This window comes from Mus caroli, unplaced genomic scaffold, assembly GCF_978045245.1.
Source record: "Mus caroli unplaced genomic scaffold, Mus_caroli_1 scaffold_11, whole genome shotgun sequence".
Taxonomy (NCBI): Eukaryota; Metazoa; Chordata; class Mammalia; order Rodentia; family Muridae; genus Mus; species Mus caroli.
The window spans coordinates 94,464,636-94,488,414 of NW_028227266.1; the positions used below are offsets into that span (position 1 = coordinate 94,464,636).

Consider the following 23,779-nt stretch of genomic DNA (forward strand, 5'->3'; position numbering starts at 1 on the left):
AGCATGGGGAAGCTTGTCAGGAATCGCAGGTGCTGGCTGAACAGGTTCTCATCCGGAGAAAGGAAATTGATCCCTTAATCTAAGTAAGGCTATGCGGAACTCCTCTGGTAAAGGCATGTACAGAGCTGAAAATTCCTCAGGCAGGGTCAGAGAAGAAGAAGCCCTGCTAATGAAGGGGATCTCCCATGTTGCACTGAGCCGGGAGGCTATTGGTCATGGTTGATTTTGACCTTAATTAGCAGAGTTTCCCTACTTTTTTTCTTTTGGCTTTATATCCTGCTTCAGTTTTCTCAGGCCTCACAAGTACTTTCTGAACTGAAGCCAAGAACCACCAGTCTGGGTGAGGATGTAGTTAAGTCTGTGTATTCAACAGGAGTGATGCCCTGGGTTCAGCCCCCCAGCCCCTCACATGTATAAACTGCCACAGATTCCCATGAAAAATCTACTTCAGCGCCCTTGAGGGAACTATCCAGTTAGTCACTAATAATCCTCTTGTGTGTGCTAGAAATGGAACTCTGGGCCTTGAACATGTTTGGCAGGAGCGCTATCATCAAATTATAACCAGGTCACTGATACTTCTTTTTTATTTAAAGACGATGTTTTTAATGTATGTTTACGTATGTGTGCCTGGTGGGTGTATGTGCATCACATGTGTGCAGGTGCCTGCAGAGGCTAAAGGAGGGTTAGGTCCCCTGGAATAGAGTTATAGGTGCTTGTGAGCCACCTGATTCTGGGTGTTGGAAACCAAACCAGGTCCTCTGCAGGAGCTGTAAAGCACTCTGAACCACTGGCCCATTGCTCTGGCCCCCACCCCTGATATTTCTAACTTAATTATAAACAGAGTGGTGATTATTTCAAATTAAGGATACAGCTGATAAAATTAGCAAAATATGGTACACTATGGCACCTAACAAACTACTGAATTTTCCTGAGTGATAGCCAGGTGACAAACTATGACAGCATTTTAGGTGATTTGTCACACAGATGTGTCTCAGTTTCAACCTTTTGTAAGCAGTAGGTTTCAAGTTGGCACCCAACTAATGGTTTTACTGTGATAGAAATTTTATGCTTTTTTTTCTTTTAGAATTATTTCTATTTTATGTAAATGGGTATTTGCCTACATGCATGTCAGTACACTATTGTGTGCAGTACCCTAGGAGACCAGAGAGGATGTTGGATTTCCTGGAACCCAAGTTAAAGATGGCCGTGAGCCACCATTTGGTTGCTGAAATTGAACCCAGGTCCTCTGCGGAGCAATCGGTGTTCTTAACCACTAAGCCATCTCTCCAGCCTCTGTAGTATTATATGCTTAGCCAGTCTTTATCTCCGTTGAGTGGCAAGCACTCAGCTGACTGGTAGATAAACACAGGTTCATGCCGCTGGTGCAGGACGTGGGTTGGCTTTCATCTCTATGACAAAATAACTTTGTAAAACCAAGTTCAAGAAGGAAAGAGTCACTTTGGCTCACGCGAAGTTGCAGAGGTTACAGCCAGCGGTCACTTGAGTGCTGTTTCTGGGCCTGTAGTGAGGCAGAACATCATGGTGGGAACTCGGAACTCAAGGTGAAGCTGGGTTGCTTACTGACTGACAGGCAGGAAGAAGGGGGAAGGAGCAGGGAAGGAAAGGGGGCGGTGGAGAGGCACAATGCCTCAGTAACCCACTTCATCCAGTTCAGCCGCATCTCTTAAAGTTTCTCCCACTTGGTGACATACATCTCCCACATCTCTAATGGAAAAACCTCCAGGGTCAGCAGATTTAGTATTTTGAAAATGGTTATATTCCCAAACATCAGACATAACCATCAATTCAATGTCACGCATAAGAACATTCTAAAGCTATCACAGACTAGAAAACAAAGAAAGAAAGGAAAGAAAACAACCCCCCAGCAGTCCAGTTCCTTTCAAAGAGCAGAAACCGGGGCTGTGGATAGAGCTGAGTTGTCAGAATGATTGACTGGCATGTAGAAAGCCCTGAGATGGATCTCCACCCCTCAGACCGACCCTGTGTTTTAATTCTTGCTTCAATCTTTTACTCTATAGAAAGCTGTAAGACACACACCCGCTCTACCCCTCTCCTTTTCAAGACAGGGTTTCTATGTGTAGCCCTGGCTGTCCTGTCTCCTTCTGTTGACCAGGCTTTTCCCAAACTCGAGATCTTCCTGACTCTGCATCCCAAGTGCTGGGAGCAAAGGTGTGAGCCACCAACCATACCTGTTTGTTTTTTTGTTTGTTTGTTTGTTTTTGTTGTTGTTGTTGTTGTTTCATTTTGTTTGTTTTAATCTCTTTAAAATCACGGCTGATGATCATGAAGCAGTCCAGGTTTTTGGTCCATGGGGCAAAGCCGGCATTTTCATTGTTGTGGCCAAAGGCCTCTGCAGAGGGCAGATCGAGTGGAACCTCTGTCTGGCCTGACACTGTACCAGTTTTCAGTGTGGTGTGTCGAGAGAAAGTGTGAACAGCCCCCATTTCCCTAGAAATACCCTGATGGGGCTATGGTTGGCTTAAAACAAAACAGTTAAGGCTGGTTGAGAAATGAAAGGGAGACATGCTCAGGGCTGGGGCATTCTCTCTGGAGATCTGAGCTCACTGTTGTTTTGGGTGGAGTGATCTCATTAAAGAAGCCTGCTAGGTGCCCTGCCAACTGGCGTAGAGTGAATGTACAAACCCAGATTTCCTGTGTGCCTCAGATGCCCATCTTATTTTTGGCTAAGTTTTAATTCTTTTCTTTCTAGCTAGATTTTAAAAATGTTCTAGGATCGACAATTTTAAAAAAAACAGATAAAATTTTGAATAGATTTTCTGTTTGTTTTTTTCAAGATGGGTTTTCTCTGTCTAACAGCTTTGGCTGCCCTGGAATTCACTCCGTAGAGGAGGCTGACCTCGAAACCACAGAGATCTACTGCCTGTGCCTCCTGAGTGCTGGGATTAAAGGAGTGTGCCACCATGCATGGCTTGAATAGACTTTTAAAACATGAGTTAGTTTATTTTAATTTTGTGTGTATGAGTTTTTTTCTTGCATGTATGTCTGTGCACCATGTGCACACTGGATGCTTTTGGAGGCCAGAAGAGGGTGTCAGATCCCCTGGAACTTGTAAGCCATCATGTGGATGCTTGGAAATCTAACCTGTTTCCTCTGGAAGAGCACCTAGTGCTCCTAGCCACTGAGACATCTTCCAGCCCTTTGAATAGACATGTTATCAAAAGGTAAATGAGTGGCCAGTACATCTATGAAGGGATGCATAGCATCATTAGCTCTTGGAGAAGTTTAAATAGAAAATATAATGAGTACAGAAGTCACCTGCGTGGGAATGGCAATAGTCAAAAAGATAGGATATAGGTACGGGGCAGACAGTTTGGTCAGTAAAATGCTTTCCATTCGAGTGTGAGGGCCTGGTTTTAATCTCTCTAGCACCCACATAAGTGTGGGACAAGCAGGGGAGAATTCCTAGGACTTGAAGCCAGTGGATCTCAATGAATCAGTGAGCTCCATGTTCAGTGAAAGTCTCAAAAAATAAGATAGAAAGTAATTAAGGGAGACACTAGACAAGCACACATATACACTCGACACACACACAGGCAGAGACAGAGACACAGAGAGAGACAAAGAAACAGAGATGGAGTCAGAGTTTAAATTTTTCACACTGCTGGTAGAAATGTAAAATGGTAAAAGCTACTTCAGAAAACAGTTTCTTTTAAAGTTAAAGATTTGCCACACGGCCCCGTAATGACACCGTAAGTGCAAGAAAAGTGAAAATGCACGTTAATAAGACTTGTGAAAAGCTGGCCATAGATACATTGTTAATAGCCCCGAAGCAGATGTATTTCAGATATCAATCAAATGATGAATGGATAATTAGTACATCCATTCAATGAAACATTATTCAGTCATAAAAGGAACTTGGTACTCACGGCTGTGGAGACACAGATGGATCTGAAGACACTAGGCTAAGTGAAAGAAGCCAGAGGCAAAGACCTCACATCACATGATTCCACGTTCACAAAACATCCAGGAAAAGCAAGAATGTGGCTTCCTGGGGCTGAGGTGGGAACTCGGACTGACTGCAATAGGCATAGGAGTCTCTTTCAGGGGTGGTGATAGAAATGTTCTAGAATATGCTGGTAATTGTAGTTGTGAAACTGTATACATTTACCAGAAGTCATTGGAATATGCACTCAAAGTGAGTGAGTTTATAGTTTGTAATTATACCTAAACAGAGTTGTTTTTAATAAAGATTATAAAAGGGGTGGAGTTTCAGATTGCCAACACCCCATTCCCCCGGCCAGCCCCTCAGACAGCTGAAGGCTTTACTCTTTCTGTGAATTAAAGCCAAGCTCTCCAATGGAAGAACTGAAAACACAGACAGGACACCTAGAGAGGTGACAGACCCCTTGGACACTTTCACCCGCACCTACCATGACCTGTGCAGCCATGTGCATCACACACTCTGCACAGAGACAGTGCCGAGCCTCCTCTGTCTTCTGTCTCCACTGCTGTCTTTATGGATTTTCCTAAAGTATGATGTTGTCACTGAACATTTAAGAACATTTAATTAAATGTCACACCATCTGAGCAAAGTGATTCACTCTCTGCCTTCCCTCCTCCTCTGGGAATTCTGACATTTGTTTACATAGCTGCTTTATCCACTCTTCTGCTGGTTTTACTTTCATTTACTTTTTTAAAAAAGCTATTTGGGCGAGGCTGTCTAAATGGAAGATAATTTAGTCATTTTTAAGAAAATTTATAACAAAGTTAGCTAGGTTTCTTCTCATCTCCTGGGCCTCTTCCTCCTCCTTCCTCGTCCTTGGATTTTAAAAATGTTATTTATTTATTTATTTATTTATTTATTTATTTATTTATTTATTTATATTTTATGTACATTGATGTTCTGCTGACGCGCATCTTCTAGAACTGGACTTACAGAAGTTCTGTGTAGGCGGTGGCTCTGATGTTTGGATCCAGAATCTGCATGTGAACACTGAAGGTCTTGTTCCCCAATTGGTTTTTGATCAATCCACAAAGATGTTATCGACCAATGGCTGGGCAGAATAGGTGGGACTTCCAGGTTCCTGCTGGCAGGCTAGCAGACACAGGAGAGGAGAAAAGATTCACCATGCTTCGGAGGGAGAAAGAGCCACTAGCCCTGTGAGAACCTGGACAGAATGGCCGTTGGCTGCTTCTCTGACTGGGCCTAGGGTAGCAGGCAGGAGATAAAAACACACCTAAGCTGAGGGCAGATTTAGGGTGCTGAGCTCGGTCTAAAGGAAACCGAGCAGTTAAAGCAGAGGGCAGATTCAGAGGTGCTGAGGTGGGGGAGAAAAGAAGGGCTTAATAGCTGAAGGAAGGCTTAGAAGAGCCCGGTCATTGAGCGTAAGCATGTCAAAAACAATTTAATGTATGTGTGTGTTTCATCTGAGGAACTGAGGGAACCTGGGCGGGGCTGCTAACATGTAGTGTGTAGTTCCTACTACCCAGAGTTTAAACTGGGGTAGTAGGAACTACATGCTACAGTTCTGAGCTGCCATGTGTGTGCTGAGAATTGAATCCAGGTCCCTTGGAAGATTAGCCAGTGCTCTTAACCTCTGAGCCATCTCTCCAGCCCCTTCATCCTTGGATTCTCAAACAGGGTCTCACTGTATATGTAGCCAAGGCTTCTTTGAAGTCACTATCTTTCTGCCAAGGCTTTCTTAGTATAGGTAAGGGTTGTTTGTTTTGTTTTGTTTCTTTTCTTGAGATGGGGATTCACTATGCCCTAGAACTCACAGTGTAGGCTAGGTTGGTTTCGGACTGGCTTCTGTCCTGCCTCTGCTTCCAAATGCTGGGATTATAAGCTTGCCCAGCATATACTCTAAGTCCTTGAGCTGCTGGCAAGAGCTTAGTAGAGGGGAAAGAAGGAAGAGCAAGGGCTCTGCACGGTCAGTCACTGTCGCCACACTGGTCTAGCTGGTCTGTTTCTCGTCTGCTTCTTCAGGGTCTTGCTGGCCTCAGAAAGTCTATCGCCTGGGAGATTGATAATGGTGGTTCTTGTCACAAATCATTGCATGTAAGAATCATACTCTTGGAATTCAAGATAAGCTGAGGCAAAAATGTCTCCCAGCAAGAGAGAGTAGGTTAGGGAGCTCAAACTGGAGGTAGACAAGGCTAGGTAGGACCTTTGTGGCAGCCACCCTAATTGTGTTTGGATATTGTAACATATGCCTGTAACATCCTAAACTCAGCATTTTCAGAGATTGAAACTATCGTGCCCTTGGTCTCTCTGCATGTCTTCCAAGATGCAATAACACAGCTCCTCTTCTCCCCACTGTTTCTATTTCTGGTGGTGCCCGTGGGGCTGCTACCTCCAGGGTATCCTTGCTGAAGTGTCTCTTACCTGATCTATTGCAACCTTAAATAAGCTCAGCTTCCCCTATCATGACCACAGGGAACTCAAAATAACAATGTCGTCATTCTTTCTTTCTTTTCATTTGTCATGTTGTGTATATACACCTACCAAATTGGTATGAAGTGATGGCATTCAATGTAGAAGAAAGTAGGGAAAACAGGAATGAATACAATGTTCTTGTGTTAATATTCTGTTAAAATGCCAGGGCTGAGGAGATGCCTCTGTGTGTAAAAGCACTGTCTGTGTAAGCCTGGGGGTCTGAGTTTATATCCCCAGAACCCAATTAAAAGCCAGAAATAGGAGTGCAGGTGTTTGTCATCGTAGCATGCTTATGAGAAATGAGGCGTGGAGACAAGAGAACCTCCAGAAACTCGAGGGCTAGCCTGGTTTACTCAGCAGCAAAGAGTCTATCTCAGACAAAGTGCAAGGATCAACACCCAAAGTTATCCTCTGACCACCACAACACACAGAGGGACCTGTACATGCTTGTATTCTCTCTCTCTCTCTCTCTCTCTCTCTCTCTCTCTCTCTCTCTTCCTCCTCCTCCTCCTTTCGCTTCTCTTCATCCCCTCTCTTCTGGCTCTTTCTCTCTCATGCACACTCATGTGTGCACACACACACTAATAATGGTAAGATAGTATAAATTATCCACAAATAGAATACAATCCATCCTGTATTGAGTAATTATCTATACAGTAGCAGACTGGATGTTCCAGAGGAGAAAATGGAAACCGTAGGCTACTGATGCCCGTATTGAGAGGATTTATTGATAGAGACCCAGCACACTATGCAAACCTCAAGAAATGCCATTACCAAGGTTAGGAAAGCAACCTCTGAGAAATGTAACAACAAGTTTAGCTCAGCTGTGATGTTTGCATGAAGGTGGTTCTGCGGATCTTGAATATTGATTTAACTAGAAGTTTAATGGAGGGGCGGGTGGGGGAATTATAGGATACAGAAAGGGTAATGATTAGAAGAGGTAAGTCAAGACTGAGCAGTGCAGGCTGCTGTTTTACACAAGGAAGTGAGCAGCCCTGGTCACCTGTGAGGATCACAGCCCACCGGGGCTGGGAAGACAGTGTAGACTGGTACTTCTCAGTAAAGCCTGGAGTTCTGTAGTAGACGCTGAGCAACGGTATTAATTTTTACAAAGAAATTAGATTTCCAAACAGTTGAGTTCTTTCTTGTAGCAACTTTATGCAGCCACAAAAAGCCATTTGATTCATGGAAGAGGACACAGGATGTGCGTTTGTATATGCTGTTGTCACTGTTCAGTTACCCTTGGTCTGACTCTCCTAGTATCCAAAAGAAAGGGATTTTATTTCTTTTTTTCTTTCAATCCTAGTAAAACAGCATTATAGTTTTATATTCAGAATCCACTGCAGATCTACTCAGTTAAATTCTAGATTTCAGAGATATTCTTGAAAATGACATTTCAGGTTTGTGCCCCTTTCTTTGGGCCATTGGACAGAAGCAAGCTCTAATTTATAAAGGCTGGGGGAGGGGTAGATTACCATATGATCATTCCAGAAGAAAGCAGCAGAGGCTGGGAGAGAATGCCTGGTCAGGTTCTGCTGCACAATCTGCTCCTTGAAGCACATGTGTAAGGCCAGGCATGGTGGCTGGAGCTTGCTGTCCAGTCAGCCTAGCCTAAATTGGGAAGTCCCAGGTCTCAGTGAGAGACTCTGTCTCCAAAACTAAAGTGGACAGCTCCTGAAGAACAGTGCCTGGGTGACCCCTGGCTTCCACATGCATGTGCGCCTGCATACAGAATATACACGTGTGCCTGCATAAACATGTACACCTGCATGTGTACCTACATGCATGTGTACACATATTTGGAAACACACACAAAGCTGCAGGGCTTCGGGGACATATGACAAAGAGGACCCCACTGGTAAAAGGCTCCTCTGGGTTTTATTTCTGCTGTGCTTAAAAAAAAAATGGGCTAATTGTTTAATTTAGGGACATTTTCCCCTCCACAAATCTCCACCAATCGTGTCTATCTTGTTCTGGATTAACTCATCTTGACAACTGGAGACTGAAAGAATGTCCTAAAATGACTTTTTGAAGATGTAGAGAAATCTGTTTTCTTTGGTATGAAACCTTCTGCACTTGTCTATCAGGAAGCATAATAGAGAGAGAAGTTACCACCCCTGCTTTTTAAAATGCACAATTCTGTACACACATATTGAGAGAGTGTTACCAAGGAGACACCATGGGACAGGCATATCCACCTAGCGGTAAGTGCTGCCTCTCATCTCAGTGAGGTCTAGCCTGCCTGAAAGGTGTTGCCAGGCTCTGGGTCATGTGCATTCTTGAAGTTCAATTCTCTCCCCTCTCTTGGCTCTGTGTGCTTCCCTGAAGTTTAATCAACACCTGCTGATTTGGAAACTCGATAATCAAACAGCACAGAAAAGCTCCAAAACTATTCTCATCCAAGATCGAATTAAATAAAATGAGAATAGGAAAGTTTCCTTCATTACCCCACCTACCTTCTCGGCTGTGTGGGCCCCCGCTGTTGTGTTTCCATTGCACAGATCTCAGAGGGAGAATGTCTGGCTGTGCACTGCAAGGCTGAGAACATGCCAGAGACCACAGTGAGACATGAGGTGACTGGTCGTCTGCCAAGGGGAGAGGAATAGTGGGCTCTGGAGGGGCAACTGGGACAATAATTCCACCGAGATACGGCAGAGGGTGTGTGGGAGGGAGGTTCCTAGAGAAGATGTGTTTGGCCCACCTTTGAAATTGGGGTGAGAGCTAATGGCTGGAGAAGAGGAAAGAATGTATCCCAGGAAGGGGAAATTCATGTGAGGTAGAGAGGAAGAGGGGATCCGTTTATTTTTGGGGTCAAGAAATACTGATAGCTTCTGGATGCCCCACTGCTCAGCCAGGTAAAGGAGTCACGGTAATGATGGTGGCATTTAGAGACTAAATTTAGAGCCATTGCTATAGTCTGTAGTGTGGATCTTGAATGTGCTCTAAAAAGGCAAGCATTAAAGCCCTGGTGCTCAGCCTGGGGTACCACTAGGCCACTGGTTCTCAACCTTTGGAAGGACCCCTTTACAAGGGTCACCTAAGACCATCGGAAAACACAGATATTTACATTGCAATTCACGAGAGTAGCAAAATTACAGTTAGGGAGTAGCAGTGGAAACAATTTTATGGTTGGGGGTCACCACAACATGAGCAACTGCATTAAAGGGTCACGGCGTTAGGAAGTGTGGGTCCACTGCATTAGGGGATGGTAGCCCACCCGAAGGAAATGAGACCAGTGGATCCTCTGATGGTAAGTGTTACATCGATGTGACACAGAGTCATTTGGGGAAAAGGACCCTCAACTGGGAAAATGCCCCCACCAGATTGGCCTGTGGTGTGTTTTTTAATTAGTGATTGATGTGGGAGGGCCCAGCCTATTGTGGGTGGAGCCACCCCTGGTCCTAGAGTTTAGGAGAAAGCCAACTGAGCAGGCCAGAAAGAACACCCTTCCATAGCTTCTCTTTAGTTCCTGCCTCCAGGTTCCTGTTCTGAGTTCCTGCCCTGGCTTCCCTTAATGACAGACTATAAGCTGTAAGGTGAAATAGGCTTTTTCTCCACAGCTTACTTTTAAAGATCATGATACTTTATCAGAGCAATAGAAATTCTAACTAAAACAGGGCACCCCTTTCCTTAACAGGGAAATCAAGGTCTTGGCCCCTTCATGTTTCTTTCTTTTGAAATCCATCTTTGTGCTACCACATGTTCCTCACAGTGATATGAGCCTTCATCACAGGCTAAGAAGCAACAGCATAGCCCTGTGAGAGCATTATCCCAAATAAACACTCTCTTCTCTTACAGTCCCATCATCTCGGGCATTCTGTCACCGTGACAGAGGGCTGGCAGTTACTCTGCGCTGTCACATTTTTGTGACTAATCCAAATTGTGCACGTCCTCTCAAAAATGAGTTGCCTTTAACTGATTGCTGCTTGCCAAGTAAAATCTCTATATCTGTCATTGGGCAAAGCTGCCTTTCCCGTGCCTATTCTCAGAAGCTGCTTTATTTGGGAGGCCAACCACGCTGTTTGTTTGTAAAGAACACACAGACACCTAAAACAACAAAGATGGTAGCCACATGTGGTGGTGGTGGTGTTGGGGAGAACAACTGGTGTGTGCCACTCCCCAGGGCGCTAACACAAAGTGCAAAGCTTCTCTAACAAGCAGACCCCCAACCTCCAGTGACCTCACACGGCACAAAGTTCTCCTTGATCACCATGCAGCTGTGAGTGGCTTCTCCTGGGCAGCTGTCTTCAGGCACTAACTCCTGTCCTGCATAGCTATGTCATCTGCTACATACAACCTCCTGTTTCCTCTACTGAATCCTTTTCTTAAATCTGAAACAGAACTCCAAGAGGACTGTGCAGAATATTTGATATGCCGCTTCTATTGACATTCTACTGGCCCAGACCTCTTCCCGTGCCCTCAGGCTCCCTGCAAAGGAGTCTGGGAAATGTGGATGTCCTATGTGTCTGGAGAGAGGATATGTGCTTAAGAAGCCCCCACCCCCACCTCACTCCCCAATCCCAGTCTCTACCACAGCCTGGTTATGGGAAAGAGAGCACAGTGCAAGTCTTGGACTCTGCCACTGACTTGCTAAGTGGCCTTAGATAGTCATTATATTATAACCACTGTGATGTCTTTTCCTCTTGTTAAGCCTAATAATATTTGTTCTGTACCTTTAAGTGGGTTAACATTTTTATATAATTGTACGCATGAACAGTAGGAGTTACAGCCTGATACCTTATTTATCATTTTTTAAATATTACCAGGATCTAGTCATTTTACCCAATGGATATTTTTCCAAGAACCATGCTAGATAAATTGTGTTCTCTATACCACGCTTGCTGGTGGTAAGGTGGGGGCCAAATAACCTGTGAAGAAGCAGTGTAGCTGTGTGAGGCATATATGTATATGCCAGTATATGCATGTAAATGTTAGCGTATGATGCCCGAAGGGCTCAGGGGGGCCTCCGGGAAGATGTAATCCTTGAGCTGAGACCTAAGATAAAGCGAATCATATCAGGAAGAAACATTGTCCAACCGGGGCCCCTGAGCTGGGAGCCATCTTTAGGTGTTCCTCAATCGGCACAGTGGCCTGCATGGAGGCTGAACTGTCTGAAAGGGAAGACCCATGAGACAGAGGTTGGACCATGTAACGTCTTGACTTCTCTACCTCAGTCTCCATCGCCCTGGGTTAATGTGAGCAACAACTTCCTAGAGTCTCTGGGAATGGTTGTAAGAGAAAAGGTGTACACATTGTAGCAATGTACCCGACACCTAAAGTTCAGGTTTATTATGGTTCCAATGCAGTGGGGAAGTTTTGGGGTGATTTCCAGTAGAGCAGAGTGACAAGGTCTCCGTAGACTCCAGTGGGATGGGTTCCCTCACTCCTAGACATGAAAGGAGTTTAATTTTGGGGGGGCAAAATTTCAGGGAACAAAAGGAAATGTTCACAGTATCACATCATTTCTATTCATTAAAATGTGTTTTATTTTCTAAACATGGACAAGGTTTCCCTTAAAAATAGTATTGAGAGAGGATGGGGAGGGGATGAGACCTAGTTTTTAAAGAGAAAAAAAATAATGAAAGGAAAATAGAAAAAAGAAAAGAAAGAGTGTCAAGATGTACACAGGCTGTAAAGGCTCTTGTGAGCTTCTGATTTATTCCCATCTTGAGAGACAGCCAAATAATTATGCGTACTTTTAAGGTCAAATTCTCTGGACCACATGCAGAATGCATGTGCAGGATAGCAGTGGGCCATCTTTCTCCTCAAGCTTGATGTGCACAAATTGCTCTGGGCATTAGAGCACCAACGACCATGTCAGTTGTAAACGAGAGAAATCCTGGAGGCTGGAAACGACGGCTTTAAAAAAAAAAAAAAAAAGACAGACATGCTGCAGGGACACCATGTCTCTCCGAGTCCTAAGTGATGTGCTGGGGAACAGAACCCTGTTTACAGTTGTGTCCTCCACAGAGAGGCAGGCTGCGGATTTGCATTTTGTTCATCCTTCTCTGCAAATGCAAACCACCAACTTAGAATGCGCTTCCCCAGTTCGCTGGCAGGAGCCTTGCCATCAAGTGACTTGGCAAGTGTGCCTGTGACAATGAGGACGTCCCAGGGGCTTGTGGGTGAACTGAGGTCACTGCTGCACCCGCTGGCAGTTGGCCCACACAGGACTCAGCTGTTGATTGGAAAAAGCAAGGGACCTGGGATTGTCTCTCCTCCGGGCAGATAATGAATCCCCTAGCTGATATCAGCTCGCAAAACAACAGCTTCATCTAATTGGCACCAAAATAAACAAATAATTGTCAAGTGTGTGCATCATACGTGAGCGTTGAGAAAAGATCTGGAATAAAAAAACTTCTAAAAAGCAATGTCTTGCTTTTGTGAGAACCCTTAACCATCGATCTGTGCTTCTATAGAATCTCTGGAGTTTCTGATCCTTGGACAACAGATGAAGTATTTAGCAATTGGAAATGTAACTGGGGGGGGGGGTAGGGCTTATTCAGTAGAGTCCTCGCCTACTAAGCGTAAGGCCCTGGGTTCAGTTCTCAGCATGTTATAAATCACAGACTGGTGGACGTGACTGTAGTCCCAGCATGTGGGACTCGGAGACAGAAGGGTTCAAATTTCACAGCATCCAAAGTTACATAGCAAGTTCCAAGCCAGCCTGCACTACCTGAGACCCTGTCTCAAAGTAGGGGGAGGGGGGGATGAATCATGCCCTCTTGGGATTTTCCCAGTACAATTTCTCCTGTGAGTTATGTATATGGCTTTGACACAAAAATTAAATGACATCGAAAATACATTATTTTACAGTAGTCGAATGAAATGTGCCCTGGGGAAACCGGATTAGTGTCGGTGTATCTCTGGCCTTTAATTCCGAGGCCCTTAGTTGAGATGAATACAGAACCAGTCAGCACAGACTCCCGGGTGGATGTTCCCACCCTGACCTTTGTCTGGTCGTGAGTACATTTTTACGGAAGAAAAAGTCCTGGCAGTGAACACACGTGGTTGAAAAGATAAAGTGGGTGATTCAAACTTTAGGCTGGAAATCCTGAAGGAAGAAAGTAAAAGACAGGTGAGCTGGGACATTTTTCTTCCCTTCTCACAGGACAGAGGAGGAATTGCCTGGGGAGTCATGGTGAGGGAGATCAGGGGAAAGATCGATCGATCACCTTTTGAATCCCCGTGCATAGTCGTTGAGGAGTGCTTGCCAAACACACTCTCTACCCAAGGAAAACAAATAAAAATGTTTTCTAAAACTTAATGATTTTAAGAAAAGATGAATCAACAAGTATCCAGTTAACTGAATATAGATTTTTGCCCTCAACTGAACTTCCTGAAAATTAACTATACAGTTGCCAAATAAGCCCTTAATTTTGAACTTCACAGAAGCCTATTGTACAGTGTGGTTTTCTTTTATTTAAATCTGGAAAAAAAAAGAAAGAAAAAGAAAAAGATGTTTCAAAGTGTTCCTTCCAAGCAACACGTATAGGTGGTGAGGCATTTTACAATATGTAAAAATGTATTAATAAAATGAGTCAGAACTGCTATTCTTTATAAACAACACCACCATCTAATGAGATTAGTCCAGTATTTTGCAGCTTTGTGGAGATATATTGCTTGTTTGTTTGTTTGTTTGTTTGTTTGTTTGTTTTTCCAGACAGGGTTTCTCTGTGTAGCCCTAGCTGTCCTCTTGGAACTCACTATAGACCAGTCTGACCTCAAACTCAGAGACTGGCCCGCCTCTGCCTCCCAAGTGCTGTGATTAAAGGCTTAAGGAATAAGGTCAGGGCCCTTACAGAACTGTGGGACTTAGCAGAGGAGGGGAAGGGCGATGCTTTTCTTCAGAAGCATCCTGCTGGCTTAGTCCAGACCTGAGAAGGAAATCACCCTGGTTCATTGACTTATTCATTTATGAGTGTGTGTTGCTGGGCTCCAACCCAATACTTCACAGGAGCGAGGCAAGGACTCTGCTCCGAGGTGCGTCCCTGGCCTGGAGCTGGACTTAGCTCTGTTGTCTTTAGTGAAGACAGACTATAGATGTTGCTGCTTTTAAGTAGTTTTAACTCTGCCTTTTTTTTTTCCTTGACAGGTTCCTGAGGGCAAAGTGGTTGTCTTGAATTTTCGATTCATAGACCTGGAGAATGACAACCTGTGTCGCTATGACTTCGTGGATGTGTACAACGGCCACGCCAATGGCCAGCGCATCGGGCGCTTCTGTGGCACATTCCGACCTGGATCGCTCGTAGCCAGTGGCAACAAGATGACGGTACAAATGATTTCAGATGCCAACACCGCGGGAAGTGGCTTCATGGCAACGTACTCTGCCGCTGCGCCAGATGGAAAAGGTAGCCGTTTTCACACAGGGGCAGCGACCTAGTGACAACCAGGATCTGTTACCTGTAGTGTGTCAGGCACTGTTCTTGGCACTCTCTATGTGTTTCCGCCTTCTAAGCACCATAGCAGTTCTTAAAGAGCCAATGAATGTCAACAAGTCATCAAGAGATCATTTTTAAAATTCAGCCTTTTTTTTTAAAAGAAATTCTATATATTATTCTCGTAAAAGTCAATAGAAATGGATAGGGTAAAAAACGTGAAGCTTACGTGCGTCTTCACAGATGTAGCGTCCACTCTTGCACCTCATCCTCCAGAAAGGCGTGGCTTTCTCTCCATGTTTCCCTTCACACGTGTACTTTTACAACAGCTCTTTTAAAAACCTAGGTGAAATCCCACACTACTTCATAGTTCTCTCTTGTTACCTCACGCTCTGTCTTGTAATGTCTCGTGTTGGGTCATAGGAGTGCTCCGGGAGAGCACTTGAAGGGGTGGCTGCACCAGGTAGGATTCCTAAACCCCCTGCCTGCTGCCTGAGGGGACTGCTCATCGGCCTGGGCGGGCAGTGGTGCAACGTGACTAGGTTGAGAAGTCGAGACAGGATCGAGGGCTGACACTACAACCAGAGCACTGGGGTGGAAACCCAAGCAAGACACTACAGAAGCCACGGACTCAAAATATTCAGAAAAGCTACCCATGTCTGCAGAACTACATTGCCAGGACAAGCCTGTTGACAAAAAGGTCCAGAACAGGGACTAGAGCCTCTGGCCACTGCCAAGGAGACACACTGAGTCAGAGTGTAGCTAAATGCCTACTAGGAGAAAAATCATTTTTTTCATAGGTATGTAACAGAATCTAAAGTATAATGTAACTGATTCATAATACATATTCATAGTCAGCAGTCAGCAGAGTAACCAGTCGCAAGTCAGAGGTTGCAGTGAGCTGATAACTGCTTCAGTTTTCAGTTGGGATGCTGACTGCCTTTATGCATTGGTGATTTCTCCGTAGACCATCAGGAGACATGTGGAACTATAAGGACGAGACAGACAGGCAGACAGGTTTCAGAAGGGGCGACTGGAGGTGTGGCCTGGAGACAGAATGCTTGTTTAAAATTTGCAAAGTCCTGGGTTCAATTTCCAGTATTGAGGGAGAGGGAGTGGTCTCAGGATTTAAAAGGTGCTCATGTAGAATAAATCAAAACAAGAAACAGAAAATATGAAAAGAGAACAAGGTGATTTTTTTTTAAAACTAGAAAATACAGAACTTGATATCTTATAATTTACCCAGCAAATAGACTGTATGTTACAGAAAACAGTTCCTCGTGGATAGGAGTTACTGTCTGAAACTCCAGCACAGAAAAGACTGAAGAAAAGGGGGACCGAAATCTAGTGAGATAGAATCAAGTTGTGTAAGGTATGCTGTGAGTTTTATCTCCAAAACAGTGATAATGGTACAGAAACAAATATGTAAGAGAAATGGCTTAGCTGCACCTAGATTTAACATAGTGTATGAATTGATACAGCCAAGAAGATATTAAATATTAAATAGGATACATTAAAAAAAGAATATAAAAATAAACAAAACTTAGTCCATTATAATTGAAAGTCAGGCAAATGAAGAACAAGAGCTAAGGTCTGGACTTGGCTTCCTGTTGGAGAGTCAGTCGGCGTCCTTCCGGTGCTGGCATGAGCATGCTCACATCCCCGACAGCCAGACTTCCAACATGAAGCAAAGGCAGAACATTCACAAGTGCTATGAATATCTCAGGGACATTTTTATATCTGTGCTATGAGAAATGCTGAAGATAGCGTCTGATGCTCAGGGCGATGATGGTAGAGGGTGGCCTGTAGGCAGTGAGGAATGCCCGCCTACTGGAAGGGGTTAGCATGGAAGAGCGCTAGGCTTGTCTTTTGATTTCTTTTCAGGGTGTTCATGACTAAAACATTACGGAAGACAGAATGTCTTATATTTGACAACAAAGGGTGGCTGAATGCAAACTCAGAGCCCCGCCCCCTGACACACAGCACATGAAAATGTCCAGAATGAGCTCTGTATAGGTTATGAGTTAAGTACATTGAGCATCCATTTAAATCAGAAGGTCTGTGACTAACAGACAAAATATTTAAAACTATGCACTCAAAGAAAGCTAGGTGGAAGAACCCATATAAAGAAGGGGGGGGTCAAATTGAGAAAAAAAATAGCAACAGCACACTAAACCCAAGACAACCATGAATACACTAAATATGAGGAACTACACATCCAAATTGAAGAAAGTTATTGAGATAGATTAAAAGCAAGGCTTGGCCACATTTGTCTACCAAAAACAGCTTGAAATAAAAGCCAAATACAGGGGCTGGAGAGAGATGGTTCAGTGGTTAAAGAGCAGTGACTGCTCTTGCAGAGGACCCCAGGTTCAGTTCCCAGCCCACATGTAACAGCTAGCGGCTATATCTTCAGTTCTAGGGGATCCCGCGCCCTCTTCTGACCGTCTTGGGTACTGCATGCTCATAGTGCACAGAGACTGGCGAAACACCCATAGGTATAAAATAAAAGTACATAAATCTTAAAACCAAATAGGCTGAGAGTGAAAAGATGGAAAAGACATGTACCATATGAATGTTATTAACATTAAAGCATGCTTATTAAACTAACCAGCACTGATATGAACAGGTGACCCACACCACTAGAGGAAATATTGGCAAAATGTCTGCTAGTTAGTCCATACCCAGAATACATAAAAATCATACCCAACAATAGAAGAATTTCAATAAATACGAACTGTGTGAAGCACTTGTTCCGACACAGGTTCAGGGGATGCTGTGAATGCCGGTAAGTATCATTAATCATCAGAGAAATGCAAATTAAGGCAGACATGCAAATTAAGGCAGGGAGGGGCTGAGAGACGGCTCAGCAGTTCAGAACACTGGCTGGTTTTCCAGAGGACCAGGAGCTGTTAAGTCTTGTCTCAAGCTGAGTTCCTCTGGCCTCTGTGAGCACAGCACACACATGGTACACAGATCATACATTCAGGCAAGCACTGACTGTGCACATAAACATATTTTATGCACATAGAATAAAAATAAAATCTCAAAAAAGTTTTTTTTAAAAGATCACTGTGAGAAGCCACTACTTTCCAATTATGTGAACTAAAAATCTGTAACATTGTGTGGTACCAAGAATGGGAACCAGCCAATGACTTCTGTACTTCCGGAGAAGTGTAAAATGACATCAGACTCTTTGGTGTCTGGAGAAGTTGGTGGTGGTGTGGACTGTTTAATGAAGTTATCTGGCCCAGCCATGCATTCTTGGATATTGTAAGAAAATGAAAACAACACATCTGTTGGAGAAAGTATTTAATCTCAATCTGAGGTTTCTACCCTGTCTTTGGTTATTCAGTTCCCAGATAAAAGACACACAGCTTTTATATTGTAATAGGCCTTAATCTGCACCAGGGCTGGGCACGCATCTACCTTCTATGCTATTATGTCTATTTCCCTGCCAATAGCCCCACAATAGGATTTGCCATGTTCCATCTCGGCTGCTCTTAACTCCAATCAGCCAGCCCTCCTGGCCATGATTTTATGATTCTTATCTCACAGCATCTTCTCTCTCCACCACCTTCTCCCTCCCCTGTGGTTCTTCTCAGACCTCAAGCCCAGGAACCCCAAGCTCCACCTATCTCAGTTCTGCCCAGCTATAAGCTATAGGCACCATTATTCACTAATCTGGGATAACTTGGGGGCGAGGGAGGGGCAAGGTCATGTAGTGTCTCTTGAGTCTATGTGCACACTCTCTAAATTCCTAAGGGCCACCAGGCCTTGGGGGCCAATATTTAGCATTACAATATAAGCAAAAGACTTTAAAAAAAACCTTCAACACGCATCAACAAAGAAGACATACACAAAAACAATCATGGCAGCTCACTATCAATAACTTACACTGAAAGCAACCTACCTGTGCCAGTTAATTTTCTGTCAGCTTGACACAAGCTAAGGTCATCTGGAAAGAGGGTATCTCAATGGAGAAAATGCCTCCATCTCTAGGCAAGTCTGTGGAGAAGTTTTTAATTAAGGATTGACGTGGGAGGACCAAGCCCACAATGGGCGGCACCACTCCTGGGCCAGTGGTCCTAGGCTGCATAAGAACAGGCTGGGTAAAGCACAGGGAGAAAGCCAGTCAGCAGTATTCCACCATCATCTCTTCTTCAGTCCCAGCCTTAAGTCCCTGCCCTGACTTCCCTTCATGAATGTGGTCATGATGTTTTTGCTTTGTTTTTTTGTTTTTTTTTTTTTCAAAGCAGACACACCATTTATTTTGGAAACAAATGCCTTCCAGAATTTACATTTTCTACATTCTATATGCAAAAGTTGTGTTTCTTTGCCAGACCCTTAACCCGATAAGAAATGTGAACACTCCAATTTTTCTCAGGATCCCAGAGCCAGCAGCTGCAAGAACAACTCTTTTTTGTTGTTGCTTTGGTGTTTTGTTTTGTTTTGTTTTGTTTTGTTTTGTTTTGTTTTGTTTTTGAGACGGGGTCTCACTATGTAACTCTGGCTGTCCAGGAATTCACTATGTAAACCAGGCGAGTCTCAAACTAGCAAAGATATGTCTGCCTCTACCTCCCAAATTCTGGGATTAAAAGTGTGCACTAGCCAAAGGCAACTCTTGAATCCTGAAGGGCAGGAGTTTAATATCAACTGGCCCAGAGTTCCCTGATGCAGAGCCAACTTCTCTTCCAAGAACTGGCTGCTGAAGCTGCCTGGATCCCCTGGCAAAGGGAAACCCAGAGAATCCTTGCCAGGAGTGCCTGCCTCCTGGGACATTCTACACTACCCTCCTCTCCACACCCCCCACACACCCACAGCCCTAGTGGTCACCAGCCCCAGCAGCCACACTAAAGTATTCTTGCAGCTTGAGCAGGGCTCGGAAGCGACGAGAAATGGTGTTCTCGGCCTTTGGTATCTCTGTGTATATTTGTTCATATCCATCAGGCGGAAAGCAGAGATCCCAGCCAAAGTCCCGGCAGCCTCGTGGTATCATAATCTGTCCCGAGGTCCGGTCTCTGAACAGGAACTGGCTGGCTTGGGTCCCCAGTGCTGAGAGCAGATGTGCAGAGGGCATAGGCTGATTCGTCTTCAAAGCTTGTCAGGAGCTAGGGGGGACCTTTAGGCTTCAGCTTCTACAGGAACCATCTTATGTAGGGGCCAGGGAGTCCCCCAAATGCATTAAAGCCTGGACACATATTCTCCACCAGTACAGAGCCCTGTACCTAGCAAGCTGCCTCCAGACACTTCTGTATGGAAATTTCACCTGGCTCTCCCTGGTACTCAGGAAGGTCAATGTTTCTGTGCCACCAAAGAGCGTGGAAACTTATCTCCTAGAATCTGAATAGGCTCCTCCAGCCTCTTTGCATTTCTCCTCACAAACACTTATCGTCTTCCCCACCAAAGGTGTGGCCACTGCACGCCTGATTACAGTCCAGAATGCCCAAAACCCCTTTGCCCGGTCGTGATGTTTTATTATAACAAAAAACTTCAAACTAAGACACAACCCAAAAGGAACATCAGTAGAAGAATGAGCACACAAATGGTTGTGTGTGCAGACAGTGGAACACTACCCAGCAGTGTAAAATACAACCACCAAAGACAGCAGCGGAAGACAGAGGGTGCCCCCTACAGGACTCAAGTTATACGAAGCTCTAGCATAAAACTACGGTGACAAGTTTTCAGAAAACTGATAGGATGGGTGTTTTGTGAGAGATGGGATTCCATATCATCTCAGGAGTGTGGCTCACATGGGTACATTTATTTGTCAGTCTTGTAAAGTTAAGATTGATGAGTTTACCTTCCCAGACCTGTGACGTTAAAATAATAAAACAATGAAGCAGGTGGAGGGGATTGAGTAACTACAGGGAGAAAACAGAAAACCATGACAGCGGCTGACAATGGATGATGGGTGTGGCTGACAATGGATGATGGGTGCGGCTGGCAATGGATGCTGGGTACACAGGGGCCTCTCTATTCTATTCACTACATGTATGCTTTAAGTTTTCACTCATAGTTTAGAAATTATTCCAAACTCAAATTTTATAGTATGTTTTCTTAAATCTATGTATTTAAGACTTCTCCATGTTGAAAAAAACATTTTGTTCCTTTAGTCTCAGCTCAGTTATTTGTGAGTTCATTCTAAGTGAAATTAGATTTCTAACTTTATATCAAAATAGATTTCTAAAACTCTTTCCTCGTATACAAAGTACATATCAGTACTTGCATCCAATGTCTAAATTAAAATGTGTTATATGTTAATGGTGTTGGCTTTTAGGTGGTAGGACTGGGGTAAATTTTCCTTCTATGTTTTCCTGTATTGCTGGAAGTTAATAAACATGCTTTTGTGTGGGTATGAGTGTGAGTGCGCATGGTCACGTGTGTGCACATGTGTGTGGAAGGCAGATGTCATCCTCAGGTATGGCCTCTCGGGAGCTGTCCCCTTGATTTGAGACAGGCTCTCAGTCTGGCACCCGGAGCTTGCCTGCTGTGCTAGACTGGCTGGCTGTGCACCCTAAGAATCTGTGTGTCTCCACTCCCCAGAGCTGAGATTACACACACACACACACACACACACACACACACACGCTCACACACACAAACGCACACACACACACACACACACACGCGCACACACACACACACACACACGCACGTGCACACACACACACACGCGCGCGCGCGCCTGGGAAAGTTCTGGGAAACAAACTCAGGTCCTCATTGGATACTGCCTCAGATTTATAAATATGCATTGTTTTGATGAATGGAGTAATCTCTAAAAATTATTACATATGTTACTAGACTATACATAATAGATAAATAGGTGATAGATAAATAGAAATATTACTATATATTAGTAATAAAAACTGTCTATAAGAACTAATTTAGGCCGGGCATGGTGGTGCATGCCTTTAATCCCAGCACTCGGGAGGCAGAGGCAGGTGGATTTCTGAGTTCAAGGCCAGCCTGGTCTACAAAGTGAGTTCCAGGACAGCCTGGGCTATACAGAGAAACCCTGTCTCGAAAAAAAAACCCAGAAAAATAAAGAGCTAATTTAAATTTTGTCCTTGGGGATTTAATAAATAACCAATGTACCAATGCCTTGAGAATTCTTAGAAGTGGATTCATTGCACAGGCTACAATTCTGAATGGGTAGGAATTTCTTTGTCCAAAAGGAGGAAAACAGTGGTCAGGAAAAAAGCTGTGGCTCTTGGTCTGTTCCCTCCTTGTCTTGTGTGATGTGCCAGGCACTAAAAAGTAGTCAGTGAGCTGGGTTTGGTGATAGCAATGCCTGTAATCACAGCGCTGGAGGTGGAGGCAGGAAGAGCAAAGCCAGACTCAGCTGCATACTGCATTTGTGCCAAACTTGTGCTACATAAGACCATCTCAAAAGCAAATTAGACATATAGAGCAGATTGTGTGGTCATTTTTTTTCCAAAGAGAAAACAGGAGAGCCTCTATCATTGCCTGGATATACTATGATGCCCCTAATGCTCTCGTTCCTGATCTCCAGGTGATTGTGCTACTGTGATCTATGTTAAGATATAAACTTGTATGGTTTTCATATTTAATAACTTCAGGAGACCGATATTGTGGAGGACGTCTTGAAAAACCTTCCGGTTCCTTTAAAACTCCCAACTGGCCAGACCGAGATTACCCCGTAGGAGTTACTTGTGTGTGGCACATCATAGCTCCGAAAAACCAGGTGAGGCCCCAGAAAATGTGATGAAAGTGAGTATGTGTGAATTTCCCTGAGTGTGAGCCTCTGCTTTGGTGGGAATTGCCTGTGCTGTGAGCCTCTGCCTCTGCTGTGAATTGCTCAAGGTGTGAGCCTCTGCCTCTCTGCCTCTCTGCCTCTCTGCCTCTCTGCCTCTCTGCCTCTCTGCCTCTCTGCCTCTCTGCCTCTCTGCCTCTCTGCCTCTCTGCCTCTCTGCCTCTCTGCCTCTCTGCCTCTCTGCCTCTCTGCCTCTGCTATGAATTGATCAAGGTGTGAGCCACTGCCTCTTGGGCTTGAGAGTTAAAGAAACAGAGTGGAAAGCCCAGCTGGACAGGTGTACTTACAAAGACCTGGGCTAAATTTTCCCTTGGCACTGTTTGACTTGCAAAATCATGGGATTCGATTTTCTATTATATAATTATAACTTTCAAAACAGTTTTGAAAATACAAATTGTAAGCAAATCCCACAGAGGACCATATAGGCCTGTGGCAGGTATAAAGACCATGAGGCTGCACATATCAGCATCTAGCTGTGTGGGGATGGAGGCCCCCAAACACAGGCACATCCCAGTGTCCCCTCTGCTCAGTCAGCCCACCTTGTTTAGGGCATGCCTCACTCCAGCAAAGCCAGCAAGCAGCTACAGAGCCTTCAAGGCACCCCTGTCTCTGATGACGGATGGGAGTTGTTTGAAAGAAAATGTGTGCACGTTCCTTATCTGTTACTCTGAAACAGTGGTCCTCAACCGTTCTAAGGCTGTATCCTTTACCTCATTTCCTCAGATGATTTCATTGCTACTCCATAACTGTAGTCTTGTTACTGTTATGAGTTGTAAATATCTAATACTCAACATCCTAAGGGGTCGTGACCCACCGGTTGAGAACCAATGCTCTAAAACAGTCAGCTGAGATCTAGTTTATATATATATATATATAATTTTCTGTGTGTAAGTATTTTGTCTGTATCTATGACTGTGTACCATGTGTGTACCTGGTGCCTGTGGAGGCCAGAAAAGGACACCTGATTCCTGGGAACTGGAGTTCCAGATGATCGTGAGCTGCCATGTGGGTGCTGTGGAGTGCACCCCGATTCTCTGGAAGAGCAGTCAATGCTCTTACCCACTGAGCCATCTCTATAGCTCCACGGCACTTGCCACACATTTGTTTTTTACCATCAATTATGATCCAGGCAAATAGAGCATGCAAGGCACCAAGGTGAGCACACATGCACACACAAATGCATGCATCCACCCTGTGATCATATCT

General features: G+C 44.4%; 1 protein-coding gene and 1 pseudogene across 1 annotated transcript in view; one reads left to right on the forward strand and one right to left on the reverse strand.

The window, feature by feature from the left end:
- Pcolce2 (procollagen C-endopeptidase enhancer 2) overlaps positions 1–23,779 on the forward strand; it is a 57,504-nt gene that overhangs the window by 17,620 nt on the left and 16,105 nt on the right. Inside the window, exons 3-4 of the mRNA XM_085827903.1 lie at positions 14,514–14,769; positions 22,380–22,504. Coding sequence (XP_085684029.1) covers positions 14,514–14,769; positions 22,380–22,504 — 381 coding nt within the window. The remainder of the gene's footprint in view (positions 1–14,513; positions 14,770–22,379; positions 22,505–23,779) is intronic.
- LOC147002124 (inosine triphosphate pyrophosphatase-like) lies at positions 19,622–22,154 on the reverse strand (annotated as a pseudogene).